Source organism: Aspergillus nidulans, chromosome IV, assembly GCF_000011425.1.
Source record: "Aspergillus nidulans FGSC A4 chromosome IV".
NCBI lineage: Eukaryota > Fungi > Ascomycota > Eurotiomycetes > Eurotiales > Aspergillaceae > Aspergillus > Aspergillus nidulans.
Window position 1 is genome coordinate 1,035,541 of NC_066260.1, and position 22,972 is coordinate 1,058,512.

Consider the following 22,972-nt stretch of genomic DNA (forward strand, 5'->3'; position numbering starts at 1 on the left):
TACAGATTGTAGATATAAGACTAAGGGCTTCAATTAAATGATTTCGTTGCAAACATCGATCACATGACCAAATCGCCACTAGTATACGCGACAGTCCACAATATGCTTCTATGGCGCAGCGACACGACGAGGGGAAAACAGCACCCCTACTGCTCTAATAACTGATCTCTTACACTTGGCTCATTGCTCATCCCCTCCACCCCATGGAGGTGGATATCTCCCCCCCAGGCGGAACCCGTCCGGCGACTCCGCTCCTGGGTGAAAACTCTGACCCCCCCTCAGGACCTACCACCCCGACCCCCCTACCCCGGAACTCCCTGAAGAGAAGGGCCTTATTCTCCCCGCAGAAGACTCCCACTGCAGCTCCAGTCCCTGTATCCCATACGCCGCAAGCCCCGTCGATCTGCGAACAGGTCGGCATGGTAGCAGACGACCAGCTAGCCCTTCTTCATGATTGGAAACTAGCCATGACCTCCCTTGCCAAAGCTCTAGATCTAACTGTCTCCTCCCTACAGGGCCGCCCAAGAGACCTGGCCCGGGAGCTTGCAGCCAGATTCGTCACCCTTGCAAAGCAGGACTCCCCTCAGCAGATTTCTCAGATGCCTGTGGTTGCACCCCCACAGCCACCCAGACAGATGGAACAGCCAAACCATCCTCCCACTCCTGAAGCTTCCAAAAGCCCCCTGAACAGGCAAACCTCGCAGCCTACAACCTGGGCATCCCTAACAGCTCCAAGAACTGGCCAGGGGAACTGGCAAACTATTGCCCCTGAACACCATATGCAAGCCAAGCAAACAGCACAACGAAGGCTGAAGCAGTCAAACAAGACTGACCACCGCATCTTCCTCCGCCTCCCGGCCTCCTCCAGCCTCCGAGCTATTGGACCACATGGCATCCGGGTCACCCTTGCTGGGAAGGTTCCGGTCGGGATCACACAGGTACAAGTAATATCAACCGGGTATGCAATCACTACAACAGAACAGGGCAAGGCTTTCCTACTATCAGAGAAGGCTGCAAGCCTAGCTGGGGATGGGTACTTTGAAATTCCAACAGAGTACCACCAGGTTATTGTCTCCCGGATCCCAAAACAACTCTGGTCCCTAGATGGATGGATAGATACAACAATTGCAGACATTAGCATGGAAGCAGAGCGCATTACTGGCATTAAGCCTCTCATGGCCAAGCTCTCAAAACACCCAGTAGAGAGGGACTCTATCACAGCAGTCATAGCCTTTCCAAAAAAGCTACAACACCCCCTGCAACTCTTTGGCTTGTCTGGCCTATCAAGGCCCACTCGCCCCAAGCAAAGGCCTTTGCAATGCACCCGATGCTACCGCTTCCACGATACAAGGGCCTGCCGCTCTAGTGACCGATGCATCTCCTGCGGATCCTCAAAACAAGATCATAACTGCCATGTACAGTGTATCAACTGCTGCGGCCCACATGCAGCAGACTTCCCAAAATGCCCAGCCAGACCCCATGTCCAGAGGAACATTATTACCCGCCTCTCGAAGGATGCTCTAGCTGCTATCCGCAAGGCTGGCCGGCTTGCCTTCCAACAGGAACAGAAGAAAGCTGAAAGTTCTAAACAACAAGCAGACAGTACCCAAACTACAAGCCAGCCTACAAGACAGCTCACCCAGGAGCTCTTAAACCAAACCCTGCCCTCCCCTGAACTATGAAAATTCTACAAGCCAATGTAGGAAGGGGGGGCGCTGCACATGACCTGCTACTCTCCTTTGAAGCAGATATCATCCTTGTCCAAGAACCTTGGACAAATACAGCAAAACACCTAACCAAGACCCACCCACGATATCAGCTGTTCAGTCCCCCAACCCGATGGACTGCCAGGCCCAGAACTCTAACATATGTACGAAGGGATCTCCCAGCCCATTCCCTCCCGGAACCTATCTCTCCGGATATCACCACAATCTACACGGCAGGCCTTACTATTATCAATGTTTATCGGCCCCCTAATGACCCAGTTGCCCCTGCTGGTGCTGGCTCAACACCCTCTACACTTTCCACACTCCTAGGATATACCCCACCAGAGAACACCATCCTAGCAGGAGACTTCAATACCCGGCACCCATTCTGGCAGCCAGATACTGAGTCTCATGCTGTCACACCTGGCGCAACAGGACTATTAGACTGGCTTGATGCCCACGAGCTGGAACTTCGCCTCGAGCCAGGCACCCCTACCCGTGGACCAAATATCCCTAGACCTAGTCTTCTCTAACATACCACTAAGGGCCCTAGTGGAAGACCATCTAAAGACTCCAAGCGACCATGCAACAATTGGAATAATACTGGAGCAAGACGAGCCTTCTCCTATTCACAAGCTTGGCTCTACCAACTGGGGAGAAAGCCAGAACCCTGGCAAGCCCGCCTGACCCAACCCTACCAATTAACCTACTAGCCGAGCAACTGGTCCAGATATCCCAGCTAGCAATTCAAGGCGCATCAAGATACAATACTCGCAGACTCCCCAGGACCCCATGGTGGACTCCAGAACTAACAGACATACTACACCAAACAAGATATCAACAAAACCCCGACTATAAACAACTCCGGAAGGCCATCGTACGGGCAAAGGCTGAATACTGGAAGCAGCAGATCGAACAAGCCACAGCACCTACAGACGCATTCAAACTTGCTAAATGGATTAGACATCCAGACCAGCTTGCTGCCCCTCCCCTGAATGTACAAGGGGCTCAGGTCTCTACCCCGCAGGGCAAAGCAAATGCCTTCCTCAGTCACCTCCTAGAGAAGGGGGCCCTGCTTCCAAATCAAACAGAAGAGGGACCCCCAAACAAGCCCCTGGGCCCAGTACACCTGCCAACAAAAGAACACTGCTGGGCCGCTCTCTGTGCCCCACCCCCGTCTGCCCCCGGGGAGGACGGACTTGCCACCACTGCTTGGAGGGAGCTTTGGCCTGTCCTAGGAGACACAATCACACAACTATACTACAGGTGTATAGAGGAAGGCTGCTTTCCACTAAGCCTGAAGTCAGCAAAGATAATAATGTTACCAAAACCAGGAAAGAGGGACTATACCCAACTCAACACTTGGCGGCCAATTAGCCTCCTCTCTACCCTAGGAAAAGGCCTCGAGCGCCTTCTAGCACAGCAGATGGCCCGTTGAGCAATTCAGGCAGACCTGCTAGCCCCCTGCCACTTTGGGGCCTTGCCAGGACGGTGTGCCACTTGACACATGGTCCAGGTCCTTGTACACAGAGGTAGAGTGAGGCCATTTCAACAGGGAAAGGATGCTTCATTACTCCTACTAGACGTGAAAGGGGCATTTGATGCTGTCATACACCAACGGCTCCTTTCTCACCTACGCCTGCAAGGATGGCATAAAGGCTTACTCCAGCTACTTGAGGACTGGCTTACTGGCCGTTCTGTATCTGTTCATATCAAAGAAAGCACCGCTACAGCACCAATCAAAGGTGGACTCCCCCAGGGATCCCCCCTATCCCCAATACTCTTCCTACTATATGCAGCAAGAATAGTCTCTACCCTAGAGAGCTCCTTCTGCTATGCAGATGACATGGGTATATTACTAACTGGGAATACCCTGGAAGAGAGCTCACAACAACTGGTAGAGGCCTACAAGCAAATTACTGTCCTAGGGACAGAGACAGGCCTCCCTTTCTCAATAGAGAAAACAGAGATACAACACTTCTCTAAAAAGCAGCAGCAGCATTTCCCTATAGTCACTCTACCTGGTATAGGGGAGATTACACCATCCCTATATACACGTTGGTTAGGAGTTCTTCTGGATACAAAGCTTACTTTTAAAGCCCACATTAACTGGGTCTTTAGCCGCGGGAAACAACTCGCCCAGCACCTAAAGAGACTTAGCAATACCCAGCGTGGCTGTCCAGTGGCCTCCATGCGCGCAGCAGTTATACAGTGTGTTCTCCCAACAGCTCTGTACGGGGCAGAAGTCTTCTATACAGGAAAAAGACAACAATGGGTTGTTAACTCCCTGCTCTCTCTCTTCCGTACAGCAGCCCTGGCTATTATCCCAGCCTACAAGACCACCCCTACTGCAGCTCTGCTCCGCGAAGCAGACCTACCAGACCCAGAGGCTCTATTCAACAGCATCCTCCGAAGGGCAGCAGTGAGATATATAAGCCTTGATACTAAACACCCAATTGCCCAAATAGCCGCAGAGACTACTGCGGGCAGGCCCAAAACCAGGCTTAAAAGGATCCTACAGCTCCTCCTCAGCCCCCTGCCAGAGCGCGCTATAATAGAGCTGCCTCTCTCTCTATTATGTATGCTCCTAACAGACAACAAAGGCTACAGCCCTGCCCCTTTACAGATTTCAGTATACTCAGATGGCTCACGGACCAGCCAGGGGGCAGGGTATGGCTATGCAATCTACTTTGGCCCTATCCTTGTGTCCAAGGGACATGGTCCCGCGGGCCCCAGGACAGAAGTCTATGATGCAGAAATCATGGGTGCTGTAGAAGGCCTACACGCAGCCCTGGGACAACCATGCGTTGGCTACTCTACCCAGCTAGTTATCCTCCTAGATACACCTAGCTGCAGCCTCCCTGCTAGCAAGCTATAGGCCAACCCCTTATAGACATAGTCTGTCAGAGACCTTTAGCCAACTAGCCGCCCAGTGGATGGAAAGCCCTTTAATCCTAACCATGCAACAGAAGCCCCTTCAGGTCTGCTGGATTCCAGGCCACTCTGGAATTGCTGGGAATAAGCTGGCAGACAAGCTTGCTAAGCTAGGGTCTTCTATATACAGCCCTGACATCCCCCCCTCCCCAGCATACCTACAACAGGAGGCAAAACAGTGGCTCTGTACAGAGACATATACAGCATATGCTAATAAGGCGCCTGAAACCTACAAAGCCCTGAATATCAGACCCCATACAAAAGAAAGCCGCTCCCGCGAGCACAAGCTGCCCTGGTGGGTACTTGGCCGACTCGTCGCCGCTTGTACAGGCCACAGAGACTTTACAGCATACCACCAGTATTTTGACTATACAGACTACCTGGAGAGCTGCACCTGCGGCAAGGCAAAGACCCCAGTACACTTCTTCTTTTGCCCATATACCAGAAAATGCTGGAAGGATAGATGGAGATGTATAAAGGATGGCCCGTCAAAAACAATAGACTGGCTCTTAAGTACAGCTGCCGGGGCTGAGGAATTCAGCCGCATCGTGCAAGAATCATCCTTTTTCAAGGACATATGCCTGAACTGGGCCCGCCGGAGCGCTTGAAAGTGCGACAGTCCACACATCTACCTGGACAAAGGGTACGGCCCCTCCCCCCAATCTATAGGTAGTCAAAACAGGCATCTGCCCTCGAAGACCTGGCCAGGGTAGCGCCGGATGCTTCTTCCGCTCATTTCCAACATATATTGTCCATAGTTGCTGCTTCAAACCTGTATCTAGCTAGTTCCTAGGCAGTTCTGTTTAGGTAGCACGTCCAGATGCCCCCTGGGAGGCCGCAGATCACGTGGGCCACGTGATCCGCCGAGTGACGTTAAATAATAAAACGAAACGAAACGAAACGAAACGAAAACGAAACGAAACGAAACGAATAACCTGCGGTTAAGGCTGCAACAATTTCATCGTTACGATTATCAACCTCACGATTAAACGCGACGAGTACTTTCATTTGCTTAGAGACACGAGACAAAGCAAAACGAAGAAGATGGAAGACAGCTCTCAGCCTGAGACTGAAAGGACCGCACTTGGCGCTCAGATTCCCCCGCTACGATTTCAGAATATGCACGCTCTCCAGACACCCATGCATAGAATTCTGCCAACGCCATCGCATCCACTATTGCAGAAGTTGCGCTTTCATTCCGAATGGAGGCAGAGATGGACTAGGGGTGGCAGCCGAACTGAGAGCGAGCAGCTGGAGGGCGGGGCCGAGACTGCAGAAGAGACTGAACACGGGCAAACCGAAGAAAAAGAGGAGCATGAGGATAACAACGGGAGAGAAGAGGAAGAAGAGGAAGAGAGTAATCATTCCAGCCTTTTGAGTCAGCACAGATCCAGGTCTCGCAGGCCGAGGAGTCCATCACCATTTGACTATATACACAGCAACGACTACTCCAGGCCTCGACGTTGGCCCTCCTGGGAAACGGTCCGAGTTTTCTGGTCCCGATTTTTCTCTCGCTATTCGTTCCACCATTTATTGATGGTCTTTTGTCTGGTGGCTATTTTATTTCTATGTCAGTGCATCCCGGCGTTCTCAGCACTTTGAGGCGGAATACACTAGGGGTGAAATATTAGCTAACATATTCTGATTCAGCACTTCTGGTTGCCGGCTGCTCCTCAAACCGGATGCGTGCCATATATCTCCTGGAACTGTCCTATCAACATGACCACCGGGAACCCGGTGGTGAGTATAGACTCTCGGCACTGAATCCTTCTTTCTATGCGATGGTTTCAAATCTCAGTTCAGCTGGCGACCTCACTATCCGAGTGGGATATTTTGGGCTATGTGCAGCGGCAAACTCTTCAGGAACCACGAACTGGGCTTGTCGCTCAACGGCTAGAGATCTGGGAGCACAAATCAGCACCATCAGCGACCCTCTCAATATCTTAGCGATTGCAGACAACTTCCGAGACGAGATTATTCTGTCCGTGATCATGTAGGTCCACCCTTCCCACCGACCGACCGACCTAGCTTCCAATGTATTATTCATTGGATACTCGCGTAAGTAGGTGGCCAAGACACTGACTGATCCACCGCGACTCGCACAAATAGCATAATGGCCATCGTCCTCATATTCCTTAGCTTCTCCGCGCTGAGTACATTTCCTGGCCGGTACACTGATGTGGACGCCAGTGGCGACGAATTCGAAATCAAGCTTTTACCCGCCACGGAAGTGGTCTACCTTGTACTGAGCTTCGACGTGTTAGCGAGTTTGGTTCTGATTGTTGCAGTCCTCTGGCAGCACGTGGCAGTCGTAGCGCATGCTGCGACGGCGGAGGCTGCATTTGGTGGTGCCATAAAGGGGGATGTGGGTGCCGTAGCGATGGGCCTAGGCTGGGGTGCGATCGGCGCAGTTTTATTAGTGACATTTGGGATCGCGATACAGAAATTGAGTCGTGGAGAATTACGTCTCATTACTGACGAGGAGGACTGACGGCGGCTATAGTCCCGTGCGTGTTCTCTTTCTGGAAGTTGTGCTTACTTCTGGCTCCGAGATGGTTCTCCGTCCGATAATTGCTATACCGGGTAGTATTTTTTCTTCCAATTTGTTCCTTCTCAGGTACATCCTCTATACACAATGTGCCTTGTTCTGCGACGAAAGTACTTCTGCAGAGCGGCTTCCCGAGTTTGTCCGGTCCGACTGGCCTCCAGCGCTGGCAGAAACCGATACAAAAGTGGGGTATTCGTGTTCACTCATTCAAACCTTCAAACGCGAAGCAGGATATGGCTCAAGGCGCCTCATTTGCAAGTCAAAGACGAGGATTCGAAGAAGATATCAGGCGGCTAGCGGAAATAGTTCCGGGATATCACCAGCTTTGTCAGCCGACACATGGAGAGGTCAACATCACGCGCATCGATTTCACCTCAATAGGCCATTGGCGCGTCTCTCTGCTGGACGAGCGGTCGACACTGTCTGATCCTGAGAAGCTCTCTCAATGGGCAGTTGAAACCTCGACAGATATAACTACTCGATACCTACTCGTGGAAGACGCCGACTCGGATGTCTGGTTTACGCTTGGCGCGACGTTTGCTATAGAGCCTCAGTTCTTCCTTGATCACATGAACTGCCAGATTTCTCAGGTTCCAGCCAGTGAGCGCGATCAACGCATCCGATGGAATGCTTGGGGTCTGCCGCGACCGTACTTGTCTTTTCATTGGTATCGGCCCGTTACAAGGTCGAGGGCTATTGATAGTGTGCTCAGACGCCGACAGATCGACGAGAGGTATGAAAAGATAACACTTGGAAGGTATCAGGACACTACCATAGGTGAACGCGACCAGGAATGCACCGTCGATATCGTTCACCCACTCTCGGCCATCCTCCGGCCGGAGTGGGACCTCTCCTTGAGCTCTGGTATTGCTGCTGAAGGTGTCGTGGCGATTGAGGAGCGTGTTTCAATATACCAGACTATGAGGGGCGGTTGTCAAATTGGTGCGTGAAATAGCGGCCATCGTCCTAGCTTCCTTGGAAAGATCTGACGTGAATGCAGTTATCATGTTATTGGACCCCACTCCTGAAGCATTAAAAGCTACATGGTCTGAAAGACACAGTGCCCTGAAGAAGCCTTACATTCCTCCCCCTAACGCGGCGGTCGAAGTCGTGAGTCTGTACGATAGCCTGGTCCCGCGCTTCACTCCGGACTTCGCTACGACCAGCATCACCGACTTTCATGGCGCCCAGCTGAAGGAAATCTACGAGACCTTATTTTCTACCTTGACCTGCCTACGGCGAAGTTTTAGGGCTGCAAGCCAGATCCCAGCTACCGATCAGCTGTCCCGTGCACACCTGCCATTTTTGCACCTCTTTTCTATCGTCGTTTCCGATACTCAGGGTTTGCTCCATATTCTTGACGCTGTGCAGCGAGAGATTGTCCAGTTCACAGCGTCTCAAAATGCTCAGCTCGACGATATCCTCGCAAAACGCACTTTCATAGCAAAGCTCCTTGCGCAGATTCCCCCACAGAGTCGGGACCTTATCAAGGCGCTCAGAGAACTTCTCAAACGCAGCGACATCGGAGAGTCCTCCCAGGAAGAGGTCATCATAGAGCTCGCCCACAGTTTCGAAAACACCATCCAGAACCTAAAAGAAGCCGCAAACGCCATCACAGGCACGATCCAGTTTATTGAAAGCCACCGAGCAATTCTCGAAGCCGAAAGCATCACCCGACTTACAGAGCTCGCATTCTTGTTTATCCCGCTTTCTTTCGCGGCCTCTCTATTCTCGATGCAAATCGATCAACTCGCGACTCCCGTCCCTGTCGGCAACTTCATTGCCTTCGCGCTGTCGCTAAGCACGTCTACCTATGCCCTCCGCCTGGCCGCCCGCAGCGCATGGGTCCATAACCAAAAGCAACGCATCCTCACTTCCATCCGCACGCGAAGCTCCGTGCCCCCTGGTGCCCCTATCTCCAACAGGGTAATTTTCGCATGGGCATTTTCTCATCTCGCACCAACGATTATACTGTTACTGGTGGTGGTGTGTTTTGTGGTGCCGCCGTTTGTCGTTATCTGGAGGCGGCCCCTCGACGTGGGACTCAAGATTGGGCTTACCTTTTTGTTTCTGATATTTATAGTCACAGTTGTTGGTATGGTGGTCTTGTTCGTCCCGGAGTTTCGCAACACATTGAGGGATGGAATGCAGATCCACTGGTATAATGCTGTAATGGTGGAGGATGGACCCGCTGAGGAGAGGCGGCCGTTGCGAACGAGATTAATGAGATGGATTGCAGGTAGGGTAGATTGAATTCGCTGCTGTAGCAGATATGTATTTGAACTTCAACTGGTAAAGTAGTACTCAGCTTAGCTGCGCAACGACCACAACCATGTAACAATTCACTTGACTGGGCTTCGCTCCTGAGAGCCCAGGTCCAGAAGGGGGGACGTTAACCTAGAAGGGTTAACCGATCCCTCGCAAGATTATTTTAGTGGCTGATTTGAGCTATGTACAACAAAATCTATGGGGTATCGCGCCTTGTATCCTCAGAAAACGATCCTATCTCTTGCTTGAAGCTCTACGCGAGCAAGCAGTCGTCATGAAAGATCCACCAGCACGGACTCTCGTCCCTCAATTTGTCCATCTTCGCTTTGAATGCTACTATTGTGCTACGCAACACAGCTAGACGCTACGAGCTACCACCAAGACCTGCTCGTGGCCTCTCAAGAGTTATCCAGCTTACTTATCTAGAGTATGGGACCATAATGTTGTTTGTATTGATCTCCCGAAAACTGGTCATGGAGCTAGGGTCTTGTCCTAGGGCCGCACAGTTTCGCATCACTCCGGCAGAGTTGATTGAGATTCAGGTTGTTGCAGCTTGAGGGCTGCCCTGCCACCCAGAACGTGGCGTTGGGCGTGTCCAGCGTAAGCTGGTCAACCGCCTGCATGGCTGATCAGTTGAGCTTCCGAGCGCCGTGTCAAATGCTGGTCAGATCTCCTCATCTTTTCACGGGCCCATGTACGGATCACTTCCTCTCTGATATTGCCCTGACTCCACGGCCCTATGATTTTCTTGGCTTGGCGGGGTTATGACATGTGCTTGTAATCCCGGTTTGAGTACGTGGTGCGATGGTAGATTCCGCAATTTCCATGGCATAGATGGCATTTAACAAGTCTGATAGATGGTGGAGAAATTTCCCAGGTCAATCAATAGCCAGAAAGTTGCGGCTTCCCGCGGAAAGAGCTTTGAACAGTGTCAGCTAGCTTGGGAAACGTTGGTAAAGACACCTGCATCTCTGATAAATCAAGCAGGAATGTGTTTGCAGCCCTGCATTGGGTGGTGGTGGTTATGTTCTCATGATAGAATAGCACTCGTGGACTGCAATCATCTTGCATAGTAATTTGACTTGTGTTCTGACTTCATTATTCAACTGGAGTACACGGAGATTCCCTTTCAATGGGGAATTAGGCATTGCCGACGCTAGTAAGGCCTCACCAACAGTCGAGGCATCAAGCCCTAACTCCTGGTGATCATTGTTGTCACTCATGCCGCCCCATGCCTGTGTATGAGAAGCTGTGTGAATATCCAGTGATGAAACGTCAAACTATCAATTTTCTATGAGCGTTGTGTGCAAAGAAATTATGCAGATATGGCTACCCAAAGCGCGCTGTTTCTGGCCGACCTCTGTGTGCAGTCTGTGGACCAGTCTCTAGAAAATGACTGTATCAAAAGGCTCCCTGACCTCAAGCATCGGTGGTGAAGCTGTTCTTATCATTCGTCCCTTCTCCATTATTGTCAAGTATAGAGTTGAATCAATTGTAGATCTAAGAAATAGAGCCCTAATGGTTTGATGGGACTTCATGATAGACGGTAACTCATGCCATGCCTCGAGCTATCAAGTATTCATGGCCCTTTGTCTAGGACTGGCAGTCCGCCAATTATAGATAGCAGAGTCATCGTCGCCTTGCTGGAATTGTTCCTTCTATTATATCACTCCTTAGACCACTTTCATCCACTGACTTGGGGTATCCCGGCACTCCTGCGTAGATATCAACAGTATGTCGTAAATATCACCGGAGAAGATCTAATGGGTCGTGCCCGTACGCGTTAGTATACGCAGATTGCACGATTGTGCCTCTGAATAGTCTGCCGTACCTACACTAAATCAGTACCTATATAGAAATTGTACTATTTAACGTCCCTCAGCGGCCGTCCAACACTTGCGTCCCACTTGCCTACCGTAAAGCCGCCCAACGAGGGCACGGCATCCGGCATCCAAACTACATCTCCCACTTCACCTGGAATCAACCTCCACAGCCGCCGACTATTCCTGGAACTAGTCAATAATAGCTTGAACACACTCTTTTCCCCAACGGGCTTCTTCTGGGTGCATTCTTGAACAGTCCGCACCAGCGCCTTGACTACTTCCTCCCCACTTTCTCTTAGCCCCATCCGCTCTTCGAACACGGTCACCCCGTCCACGACACAGAATACCACAACATCGGCCGGAAGTTGAGCGACGAGCTCATGGAAGATCTCGCATAGACCATGGACATCGCCTCCACGGAGCTGCGCTATCCTCCGCACTGTCTGGAGGTCGAACCCAGGATGTGACTCGAGGAGTTGGGCCACGAGGCTCCGCATTGTTCCGTGTGGACCGGAATGGGGGTCATTTCGGCGGGTATGCGCGCCGCAGAAAAATGCGAGCGTGATGATATTTTCAGATGGTTGTTCATTGATTGATTGGACAAGCTTTGCAGGGAGGAACGAGGATGATGCATGGAGAGGGGATACAGCGGGTGTATTGAGGTTCAAGAAAAGGGCGGAAGAGCATCGAGTCGTAATCCAGGAGTGCAGTTTCGGTGTCTGCATTGTTGCAAGAAGGCGGTTCTGGTATGGCAGGGGGAGGTGCCAGACGTTGTGCAGGTTAGCTGCTAGGTCTTTTTCGAGGACTGAGGGGTCGTAGTTGAGAGCTGAGAAGGCGTAGTCGCGGGAGCGGAGATACACTGGGCTAGGTTACAATGCAGCCTGGATGATGGTTATGCACTTACTCTGCTGGGACCTTCGATTGATGGCGGCTTTGTCTGAGGGAAGCATTGGTCCTCTCACTGGATCAACAGAACATCGCCGATTAGTCACAGAGAGCGGACTCTCAGCAGGATAGACTCACCATTCAGCGTCCCTGGGTCCACAGCGTCATGGCTGCCTAGAAACCGCTCCATAATCGCATGCAAATCCGACACTTGGTGTTGGAGCGTGTGATATCCATCCAGAGTGCTTGCTTGATTGGATCGAAGCTCAGTCTCGAAGTTGTCCCAGCGAGTCATTGACTGATCCACGTAACCGCTGAGAATTTGCTCGTTCTTGATAGAGATCAGTCTCGTCTCCTCAATTGCCCCATAGGAGCAGAGTCGGGCTGCTTTGTCAAACCGCTCCGACTCTGCGCGTAGATTCTGAAGGAGTGAATCCATGTTTTGCTCATACGAGCCCTGTAAGAGGAGACTGAGGCCAAGTTTTTCTCCAAGGTCAGCTGTCAGCTGCTTGACCATCCTGTTGGGCTGAGAGTTCGACATACTAATCGCCGTTTTTCTGTACCAGGATACTATATTGTGCAGCAGCGCAAGAGTGGCCACATAGAGGGAAACGCTGCACCTATGCAAGTCCTTCGACCCCTTGAAAATGTTCAGGGCTTGATGAATGCACGTAAGCCGCGAGGGAATCTCAACCAGCACATCCGATATTTCCTTGCGTAAATCGGACAAGCGTGCTGCAGCCTGCAGGGCTCATTAGTAAACCAACCCTTCACAGAAGAACTAACCTCATGGGACCCGCATACTGTCAAGATCAGTTTCAGTCCACCACTGATCACCGTGGCACAGTCCGACCCGGACGGTAAAAGGGCGGCCCATGCCTCAAAGACCTTGCTGTTATCTCCCAGCCGGCGCAGACCAGCTCTGATCTTCCCCCAGACCGCCGCGCGCGAATGGTACGTCTCTGCTGCCCTGTTCACCTCGTCAAGCACCTCCTCCCAGGTGTGCAGTGATGTGCTTGTAACGCAAGTCTTGAAGTTAGACCCGGCTGTAGTCTGCTCGTAGGCCTCCAATGCCTCTTGGAACCGGTCTTTCTCAAGCATAGCATCGCGGTACAGTTCATCTCTATACACAGTATACGTCAGTTGTAGATGTGGCCTTAGACTGAACTTCATACAAGTCATAATCGTCCTTGTTATCAGGACTCGGCGTGCTCTGAGATATTTCCATGGATTCTTTGTCCTCCCCGCGAACCGAGCTCCGCGATGCGATCACTTGAGAATTTCCCGCAGGCGCGTTGCCGTGATCTCTGAGAGCGTCAAGAGCGGGATGGATGTCGCGGCGTAGCTTTCGTCTCACATAGCCATCTACCAAGTTCCCTAGGCCGTGGCGAGCGGGCCTATCCGTCACCTGGCTCATGGATTCTTAGCTTTTGTCGAGAGATACCAATGGTGATGGTATAGGGCTTCAGATAAGAGTGTCGGCGGAGGTGGACAATGTGCGTAGTGACGAGGAGATAAGCCGCGACAGTCAACATGCAACTCCATATCAACTTGCGGGGTAGGAGGCGTGCTTTGACGCTGGCTTTCTTGAAGCTGCAACATACCTCGGCTTAAGATGCGTTGGCAGGAGTTGATTGGTCATACCGGTACCTAGTGCTTATATACACAAGGCTGCGGCGGACGCTATGGTAGTATCACGCCCCCTGATTCGTGCAATATTGCGCTATCACATTTGTAGTCACTTGAGGCTCACTACATATAGCCTAGAGAGTGCCAGAAATTGTTTCCTTACTCGACTGATGCTTGGGAATTCCGCGGTTTTATCCTACCGAGGTGAATCTGACGATATGGGAGACGCCGCTCCGCCAGCAGCAAATGATGAGCTCGTCAACGCCACTGCTCCTTTAGCTGCAGCAGCAATGGATGCTACGAAAGGAAATTCGAAGTCGATATCTTCTGGCGACGGGAGTAAAGCCGGCATGGTAACCTCGACAGAGGCCAGTATGTCTACACCGATGTCAAAACCAATCAGGTCCTATACTCACGCAAGCACCAGAAACAGATAAGCCTCTAGCAAATTCAAGGTGCCTTACTGCCCCGGGCTCGCATGCGGAGTGATTATTGATCTAAGCGCCAGCAGGAACACGAGCGACAAACCCGCCCAAGAGATCAAAATCACGCGAGTCCCACCGGAAAATTGGCGCGCGGTCAAGAAATTGCGCTCTATTGATCCGGAACAAAGTATCCTCTTGACCTCGTCGAAAGGGAGTAGCAGCCTCGTGTTGCGTCAAGCACGAGGAAATAGCCAATCCACCACCAATCTTCAGACTCCGGAACAGGGTGCAGAAGCGTCGAAGAAGGACCGCCAGTACGCCCCATATCGATTAGCAATCAATTCGAAATATCTGTTGAATGTTCTCGAATCGTTCACGGAAACCCTCTTCACCGAAGAGCAGAATGTCCTTGTGCGCCCGTTCAAGTACCTGGTCGAGTTCGAGTCCGACATCAAAAACCTGCTGGAAAGTACCGAGTCTTGGTGCAAGGAAGCAGAAGGCGAGATGATTCCATCGACTAAAATAGAGGATATCGAGCGGACTAGAGCAATGGCTGCACAGCTCAGGCGAGAACGAGATGAGCTCCGCTGCCTCGTTGAGTTCATGGACCACGATATGAGAGACATTTTTGAGATCAAGCGCGCAATACAGGCGAACACATTGAGAGAGATCCGTTTGAGCACCTCTGGCAACTGTACAAACCGGGAGATGTCGTCTACCGCACAGTTCAGGACGACGATAGTCGGCGACAGGCGTTTCGAGTGCTCCACGTCACCGGCGGACGAGTCTGCTTTGATACCAAGAAACTGTCGTATTTCGACCCGGTTAACTACAGGGTGTGGGACTCAGAATCTGAGGACGAAAGGAGGTGCCGTGACGCCGTGAGGCGTTCCAGTGCGCAGATGACCAATTTCATCATCGACTGCTTCTATCTAGAGTCGGACGGGGTTCGCCTGGCGCCGCGACCAAAACGATTCGCCATCACCCCGTACTCGGGGAAAAGACCCATAGCTTCACTCCCTCTGCGGCCGCTTCAATTTGATCCGCAGAAGGAGGTGTTAGAGAAGCAACTCGTTGCGAGAGGCGCTCGCTTTATGGAGGTGGCACAGGGAAAGCATATGGAGTACCATGGGAATACCATCGAAGAGTCCAAGAACAGCCAATATAGGCACCGGAATCATCGTATTGAAGCATTCGAGGTAGCTCCCCTCTCCCCCAAACCATGATCCTGAAGCACAAATGAATTCTCTGACCAAACGTCAGGTTCACGGCGAGGTGGTTGTTGACCAGGAAGCCGGAGTGACGCATTTCCAGGACACACTACCGGCCTTCAGCCTGGGAACAGGTGGCGGCATTGTCCTTACGCACACCGAGCCAGACTCAAGAGAAGTATCGGACTTCTTCCCACAAAAGAGCGATGGGGACTGGGTGACGGATGTCTTCAACGACGCTGCGTTCGAGGAGTATCGACATAGCGAGTATTTTACTACGACGGATCTTCTGACCAGCCGACCTGTTAAAGACATTCAGCTGTCTGATGATCAGCTTCTTTTACTTCCTCCACGAGTGTATGGATACTCTCTTCTAGATCGCCGATGGGTGGCCTTGAACGTCAGCTTACTGCAAGAAATCTCGATCCACGACAAACAGGCGCGATCTAAACTGGAGGAATTAGTCCTACCGACTGAGCACAAGAGGGTTTTGCAAGCGCTGATAACCAACCAAGTCAGACTGCCGCATGGAGGCTCCAATCATGTGCAGGAACAGTTATCAATGGACGTCGTGTCCGCCAAAGGCAAGGGGCTGATCATCCTGCTGCATGGAGCGCCTGGGGTGGGAAAGACATCAACGGCAGAGTGCATTGCCATTGAGCTGAACCGCCCCTTGCTATCAATAACATGCGGCCATATTGGCACCGTCGCAGAGGAGGCGGAAAAGAACCTGGACTCGTTTTGTAAACTAGCCCATCGCTGGAGGTGTGTGCTCCTGTTAGACGAAGCGGACGTATTCCTGGCCAAGCGAGAGCGGGGGGACATTGCCAGGAACAGTCTGGTATCTGGTAATAATGCTTCTCCATCGAAAGTGGTTTATACCAAGCGTTGACCGACTGACAGTCTTTCTCCGGGTTCTTGAATACTTCTCCGGGGTCATCATTCTCACCACCAACCGTGTGGGTGAGTTCGACGAAGCTTTCCGTTCTCGAATCCACGTCTGTCTCTACTATCCCAAACTTGAAGAGCGGCAGACGAAAGAGATCTGGGAGAAGAACATCCAACGTGTTAAGGAGAGTAACCTCAACCTGGATATGGAGGAGAAGAAGATACGACGTTTTGCAGATCAGCACTGGCAACGGAATCTGGACCGGCCGACACGACGCTGGAATGGCCGCCAGATCAAGAATGCTTTTCAGACGGCCATTGCCCTTGCCAACTGGGAATTCTACGATGAGAAGAATGTCGCAAAGCTCGAGAGACCACTGTTGAAGGCAAAACATTTTCAATATGTCGCAAAGATCACGGCTCATTTTGACGACTACATTAGCGACATTTATGGTACTTTTGATGAAGATACCTATTCGTTCTTGGCTGCTAGGGATGCGTTGCGAGTGGACGAGGCATCCGCCATGTTTGCTTCACGGAGCACGACGCAGGAGAATTCTCGTGCCTCAAAATCGGGCATTGTTCGCCGGGGAACCGATTTTCGTAGTCCTCCGGCTAACCCAGGCAAGCCGCAAGGATCAAATTTTGGCCGGTACTCTAGTGACGACGACGAAAGCACGGATGAAGAAGAATCGGAGGAGAGTGAGGCCGACAATGAAGAGGATGACCAGGCGGATGAGGTCAAAAAGCTAGAGCTTCAGCTTCAGTTGGCGAAGCTAAAGAATAAGAAGGCTTCGTCGAGAGGCAGCAAGAGGTGACAATGACAATCTATGGGAAGTGATGGATGGTTGTTCTTTTGGGTGGCCGGAAAGGCCAGCCTATCTAAATAACTAGCTTACTAAATGATGACTAATCGAGGTCGAACCCTAGGGGCAGGCGGTACCGGAGGGCAGTATGCCCCGACACCCCCCCTCGAGCGAGATTGTCATCACCAGCGGGCCTAATTACATGAAAATATTAATCATCGTTGCGGAGACCTAATAAACGAATGAAATGGGAGTGAGCTTCAGATCCCAGAGGCTTCGTACAGCCATCTGCAACCATTTCGGCGGTAGGGATCTGCTTGATATGGATGATGCCTTGGTCGACCATATCACGGGTGTAATGGTAGCGGATGTCAATGTGCTTTGATCTTTTGGTTTGTATGTCGGACATTGTAAGATCAATAGCTCCTTTGTTGTCCATATGTAATGGGATACCAGGTGCATGTTGGTCATCAAATAATCGAAGATCCTTCATAATTTCGCGTATCCAATAGGCTTCGCGCGAGGCTTCGGATGCAGCAATATATTCAGCTTCATTAGAGCTGGTTGCTACGCAGGTTTGGCGCTTTGATTGCCAAGCAATTGGTCCTCCGGCAAGTTTGAAAACATATCCGCCAACTGACCGACGTGCTTTTGTATGAGGTCCACCCCAATCAGAATCACTAAAGGCTTTAGGGGGCTCGATATTGGCTGCAGGATCATGTTAATATCTGATTCCTAGACTGCGGGTGCCTTTTAGGTATTTGATAACATGCATAAGAGCTGCCCAGCATTTGGCTGTAGGCGCTGTATTAAATTCAGCAAGAAAGCAGGCGGCTCGGCTGATATCTGGCCTAGTTTTTGTAGCTAGATACTGCAAGCTGCCAGTACCGCGCTGGTATTCTTTGATATTGATTTTTAGATCTGGAGCATCATCGATAACTGTTCCAGGATCAAGGGGTGATTTGGTAGGATGGGCATCATGAAGCCCAAAAGAGTTGATAATGTCATCAATTTGATCCTCCTGTGACAGGTGGATGCCTGTAGGCGTTGTTTTGATATTCATGCCTAGATATCGCTTGAATTCCGGCGCTTCTTTAATTTCAAATCGGGATTTCAAGCTTTCGAGCGCTTGTACGGCGTTTTGGGCCTTTTCACCAACAATCATGAAGTCATCAACATGGGTGGTGATATAGAGCTTTTCTGTAACATGTACGAATAGGCCTGGGTCATGCGGGGAAACCTTAAATCCTATAGATTCAAGATATGCTCGTAGATCATCGTACCATAGGCGCGCGGACGGGGTTAGGCCATATAGTGATTGGCGGAGCAGGCAAACTAGGGTCCCTGGCTCCCCTTCAGCGAATCCAAGTGGTTGATGCATATAAATCGGTTGGCCTTTTAACTTTGCATTTAGAAACGCTAGAACTGCATCTGCCTGAATAATATGCCAGCCTTTTTGGGCGCTGACACCAAACAAGATTCGTGAAGTAATCAGGTCGACAACTGGGGCGTACGTTGCTCCTTCAAATTCCGATTTATCAAGAAGATTCCCCCTGATTACCCATCATGCTTTGTAACGGATGGAGTTGTCAGGATTAAGCTTCTTTTTATAAACCCATCTTCCTGGTATGGCGCGTGCGCCAGCAGGCATGTCAGATTTTCGGATCAAATCCCAACATTGTTTCCGTTTCAAGGTATTAATCTCTTCTTGCATTGCTGCATGCCATTGAGCTGATTCAGGGCCTTTGATAGCCTCATTGTACGATTTGGGCTCAGGTAGAGGTGATTCGACAGATTTTTGGATAGCAAATCCTTTGGCAGGTCGGTATAGCTCTTCTCTGGAGGTAATATCTGATATATCCTGTATAAGAAGGTCTTTATTGGTTTTTGGTTCTGCAGCTTCGGCAGTTTCGCCAGGTTTGACAGCTTCGGCAGTTTTGACAGTGTCAGCCGTTTTGACAGTTTCGGCAGGTTTGACAGTTTCGAGAGCTTTAGCAGCTTCGGGAGCTTTGGCAGCTTCGTACGGCTTGCTCTGTGGCGGGTTAAACTCCTCCTTGATGGAGATATCACTGGTATCGCGTAGTTGGTTGATTTCAGGGTCCCAAATAACATAGATATGGCGGCCTCTATACCCAACGACATGGACCTTCTTGGCTTTTGGGTCAATCTTACTGGTTGGCTTGCCAGCATATTTTGATGCTCCATGTAGGTGCATCCAAGCAGGTGACCCAAATTTGACAAGATGCTTGATATCAGTGTCACCATTGGTCCAGGCGGAATAGGGCGTAAAATGGGCACATGGCTGGATTTCCGGATCGCTGGTTGGTGCCATAGGCCGTCGATCATTGTACAAGGGAATTCTTGTAGGTAACCGGTTCATGTGATAGACAGCTGTTTGTAGAGCCTGTGGCCATAGCCATCGTGGTAATCTGGAGTCATATAACATTGCCCTTGTATATTGTAAAACCGTCTGTATTCCGCGCTCACTGACGCCATCTTGCCATGGGGAGTCTGCAGCGGTTGGCTCCCAAATTAGGCCATAGGTTTGGCAGAGCTTCTTGACGTGTTCAGTTAGAAATTCGCGATCACTTCGTACGAAAGCTGGTGGGCTGTATCCTTGGTTTTTGATATGCTCAAGCCATCCCTGGAAGGTGGGAATAGCCTCATCTCTGGTTCGGAGGGTATAAACCCATCGATATCGAGTTGCATCATCAGTAATCAACAAGAAATATCGAATATTTCTAATGCCGGGAGGGGCTTGTTCATCCTTGCAGTCCAATGTTGCTCCTCCTCCTGCAATATCAATATGGATTCGCGCCAGGATCTTTGTGGCGCGCGAGGCTGGCTCCTTGGAGCTCTTTCTCCTCTCCTTAGCCTGTCGACAGATATCGCAGAAAGCCAAGGTTTTTGGGCCTTTGATTTTGATGATTTTCTGTTGTGCCATTTTCAATATGGCTCGTAGATGGACATGGGATAGGCGCTGATGCCATTCCTCCATAGTTGCTGTAGGTATTATGTCATTTGTATCTTTTTGGGTGTCCTTTGCGTGTAGAGTTGGCTGTATTGCGTATGCAACTGGTTTGACTTGATATAGGCGTGTATTTTGCTCTTTGAAGGCATTAAGAGAAGCTCCTGTGGGTGATGTAATATAGAAGTGCTTCTTGTTGACAGTGCCTTGTGTGGATACATCAAAATCCTGGTCATCCAATTGGCTGAATGACAGTAGGTCTGCTGTTGTTGTTGGCGCATATCGGACGTCTGGAATCTCTACCCCATAAACTAATGCGGTTCCGATTCCAATAATCTGATGCGTACGACCACCGGCGTCATTTATATATGCTTTGTGGCCTCGGAGATTGATGAAAACATGATATTTATTGGATATATGGAAGGCTGCAGCAGTATCCAAGAGCCATTGGGGCTCCTCATTATTTTCCGGCTCTTTGGCTGGTACGATTGCAATCGAGTTGGCTTGCAGATGGTTCCGTAGAACAAGCTCCTGTCCTGTTGGTTGTTGGTTTTTATTATTATTGGAGGTTCCAGATGCGTGGTTTGCATGGCGTTTAGGCGCCTTTTCGGGATGCAATGTCCAACAATCATCGGGCTTATGATATCCTTTGCCACAAGCTTGACAGAGGGTTTTCGTACGTGCCGGCTTTTGGTCTTGACCGTCGCGCTTCGTCCGGGAAGAGTCCTTTGTTTCTGTAAGGATTATCCGATATCTGGGCTCGAGTTTGAATTCTTGTGGTTCCTGGGGGATATATTTGTTGTTGGAAGATGATGATCGAGCAACCAATTGATCCGCAAATGTATCAATATCTAGGTTTTTGATTGGTCCTCGGCCGCAGGAATAGAACTCGTCTAATTTTGTACGTACGAAGTTCTGCTGCCATTGGCCTAGAGAACAGATAAAAATGTCATGGATAACATCATCCAGGGATAGTTTCATTTCTTTAATCTTTGCAGCTATTCTTTGAAAATCCCGTACCATCGCTGGGTAATTGCCTTGTGGGTTGATATCAAGTAGGGCTTTGATAGTCATAAGGCGCTCCTCGGCCATTGATAGGCCATATGTTGATGTTATTCTAGCCCATAGCTCGGATGCAAGTGTAGAGCCTTTCCAGCTGATTGTTTGTTGTACGTGCCTTGCTGTTGACTGGAGAATCCTTGTATGTAAAACCTCATTCTTTGTTTCCCAGCAGGCGATGTCGATTTCATTGCTGCCATCGGGTGGCTTGGTTTCATCGAGGATGTCCTTTGCTTCAATCATATAGGCATCCATAAGTATAGAATCGCGCCATGCCGTATAGTTAGATCGACCATTAAGCAGTATTGATGCTTGGGTACCAAATTTTGATTTGGCCAATTTCCGAATGTCTTGTTTTTCGCGATATATAAGGTCTCGTTGTTGAATGTCTGTATTTCGACCATAGGGAGCATTCTGATTGATTTCCTGGTGTAGTTGCTGCGTAGGGGATTGATATTGTTGCTCTGCGCGTATCTCACGCCTGATCTTGCTGCGCAATTGCTGAGCCATCTCCTCACATAGTTCTTCTCATAGTTCATCCCGTAGTTGGCGGAGTAATCCTGCTCGCATGTCTTCCATTGTGGTTGGTTCATTAGGTTGGTCTTCGTCCGTCGAATCGTTCGATATCTGGTTGTCAGCAGATACTGGTGTTTCCGGCTCGTATGTACGATGCCTTGTTGTCATTTGAAACAGTACGTCGTTTGACTTGGTGCCTCGTGAGGCTTTTGGCGGCATCCTAGCGAAAGGTGCCTTATGATCCTGATTCAGGGGTAATCCCCAAAACTGTTGCTACCCCCCCTCGTACAGGTCCGGGGTGCCTAAAATTTTGTATAGCAAGTTGCTCAGAGCATCAAGAATCGATTCTGCGTATCTATATCTAGCAAACAAATCGTATTCCTTCAGCGTAAAGGGCTCATGACCTATGGGAAGTGATGGATGGTTGTCCTTTTGGGTGGCCGGAAAGGCCAGCCTATCTAAATAACTAGCTTACTAAATGATGACTAATCGAGGTCGAACCCTAGGGGCAGGCGGTACCGGAGGGCAGTATGCCCCGACAGAGTGATCAGGTCACGTGCTCGCATACTGCCAGCTAGGACCCCCCCGACATTATTTGTTAATGTAGTGAAATCCACAGTTGGTCAGAGGAAGTTGGCATAGAATAGAGAGAACTAAGTGATCATTGTCTGAGGGAGCAAGCTCATGGACTTAGTTACAGAACAGAAAGATGGGAGATACACGTGTCATCTTATATAGCCCCTTAATATTGGAGTATCAACTACTCCAACTCCAAGCAATTACTCCAACTCCAAGCGCTAAGCCATATTCATAACAGTTAAGGTTACAGAAGTGAAGGGCGAGAAGGGCTATGTTTATACCTCTCCTATCAAATATCGCAAAACTTCTTCTCTATCATTACATTATTGTTTCGCATAATGCAAGACTCTAAGCGTCATTCAATCCGTATGTAGAGCAACAGTCCATAAGAATAGGATTGTACACTTCATAGTCGAGTCTGCTCATTTATTTTTCAGATATTAGCTACCAACGGACAAGATAATATGAGCTTAGCACAAGAGCCACTATTTCTAAGCCTTTTTTACCGGCAAAGAAGTTTACCCTAGCTTGTAACCGTCCACCTCGCTAATCTAAGCTTGCAACAGGTGGTGCCACACTTGGCATGCGGGCTAAGGCTTTGACAACATCTCGAGAATATCCTTGCGGAAAACCTTCCAGATACTTCTTGGTTAGATGGATGTTTGTAGTGGTTACGCCTTCTAGAGGTTTATCGTGATACCAGGAGTTGAAAAATTTCCATTAGCTC

At 50.1% G+C, this 22,972-nt stretch overlaps 6 protein-coding genes across 6 annotated transcripts, besides 2 other annotated features; 4 read left to right on the plus strand and 2 right to left on the minus strand.

The window, feature by feature from the left end:
• Positions 1–18,746: part of a sequence feature (contig 1.119 1011..137987(-1)) that runs on past the window's edge.
• Positions 204–2,239, plus strand: ANIA_07095 (uncharacterized protein; the record flags this gene model as incomplete). Its single annotated transcript, XM_659607.1, has 2 exons — positions 204–1,602; positions 1,704–2,239. The coding sequence occupies 2 exons, from the start codon at positions 204–206 to the stop codon at positions 2,237–2,239; spliced, it is 1,935 nt and encodes a 644-aa protein (XP_664699.1).
• ANIA_07094 (ribonuclease H family protein) lies at positions 3,898–5,248 on the plus strand (the record flags this gene model as incomplete). Its single annotated transcript, XM_659606.1, has 3 exons — positions 3,898–4,128; positions 4,333–4,533; positions 4,676–5,248. The coding sequence occupies 3 exons, from the start codon at positions 3,898–3,900 to the stop codon at positions 5,246–5,248; spliced, it is 1,005 nt and encodes a 334-aa protein (XP_664698.1).
• Positions 5,685–7,131, plus strand: ANIA_07093 (protein figB; the record flags this gene model as incomplete). The annotated part of the gene is made up of 3 exons (XM_050611943.1): positions 5,685–5,997; positions 6,291–6,633; positions 6,750–7,131. 3 exons carry the CDS (start codon positions 5,685–5,687, stop codon positions 7,129–7,131), a joined length of 1,038 nt encoding a protein of 345 aa, XP_050467912.1.
• ANIA_07092 (uncharacterized protein) lies at positions 11,240–13,581 on the minus strand (the record flags this gene model as incomplete). The annotated part of the gene is made up of 7 exons (XM_659604.1): positions 11,240–11,287; positions 11,372–12,138; positions 12,184–12,240; positions 12,303–12,706; positions 12,785–12,906; positions 12,951–13,287; positions 13,340–13,581. 7 exons carry the CDS (start codon positions 13,579–13,581, stop codon positions 11,240–11,242), a joined length of 1,977 nt encoding a protein of 658 aa, XP_664696.1.
• ANIA_07091 (ATP-binding protein) lies at positions 14,195–17,135 on the plus strand (the record flags this gene model as incomplete). The annotated part of the gene is made up of 4 exons (XM_659603.2): positions 14,195–14,912; positions 14,945–15,417; positions 15,482–16,277; positions 16,333–17,135. The coding sequence occupies exons 1-4, from the start codon at positions 14,723–14,725 to the stop codon at positions 17,133–17,135; spliced, it is 2,262 nt and encodes a 753-aa protein (XP_664695.2). The 5' UTR covers positions 14,195–14,722.
• ANIA_07090 (uncharacterized protein) lies at positions 17,335–18,288 on the minus strand (the record flags this gene model as incomplete). The annotated part of the gene is made up of 2 exons (XM_659602.1): positions 17,335–17,831; positions 18,012–18,288. The coding sequence occupies 2 exons, from the start codon at positions 18,286–18,288 to the stop codon at positions 17,335–17,337; spliced, it is 774 nt and encodes a 257-aa protein (XP_664694.1).
• Positions 18,747–22,972: part of a sequence feature (contig 1.118 712..105880(-1)) that runs on past the window's edge.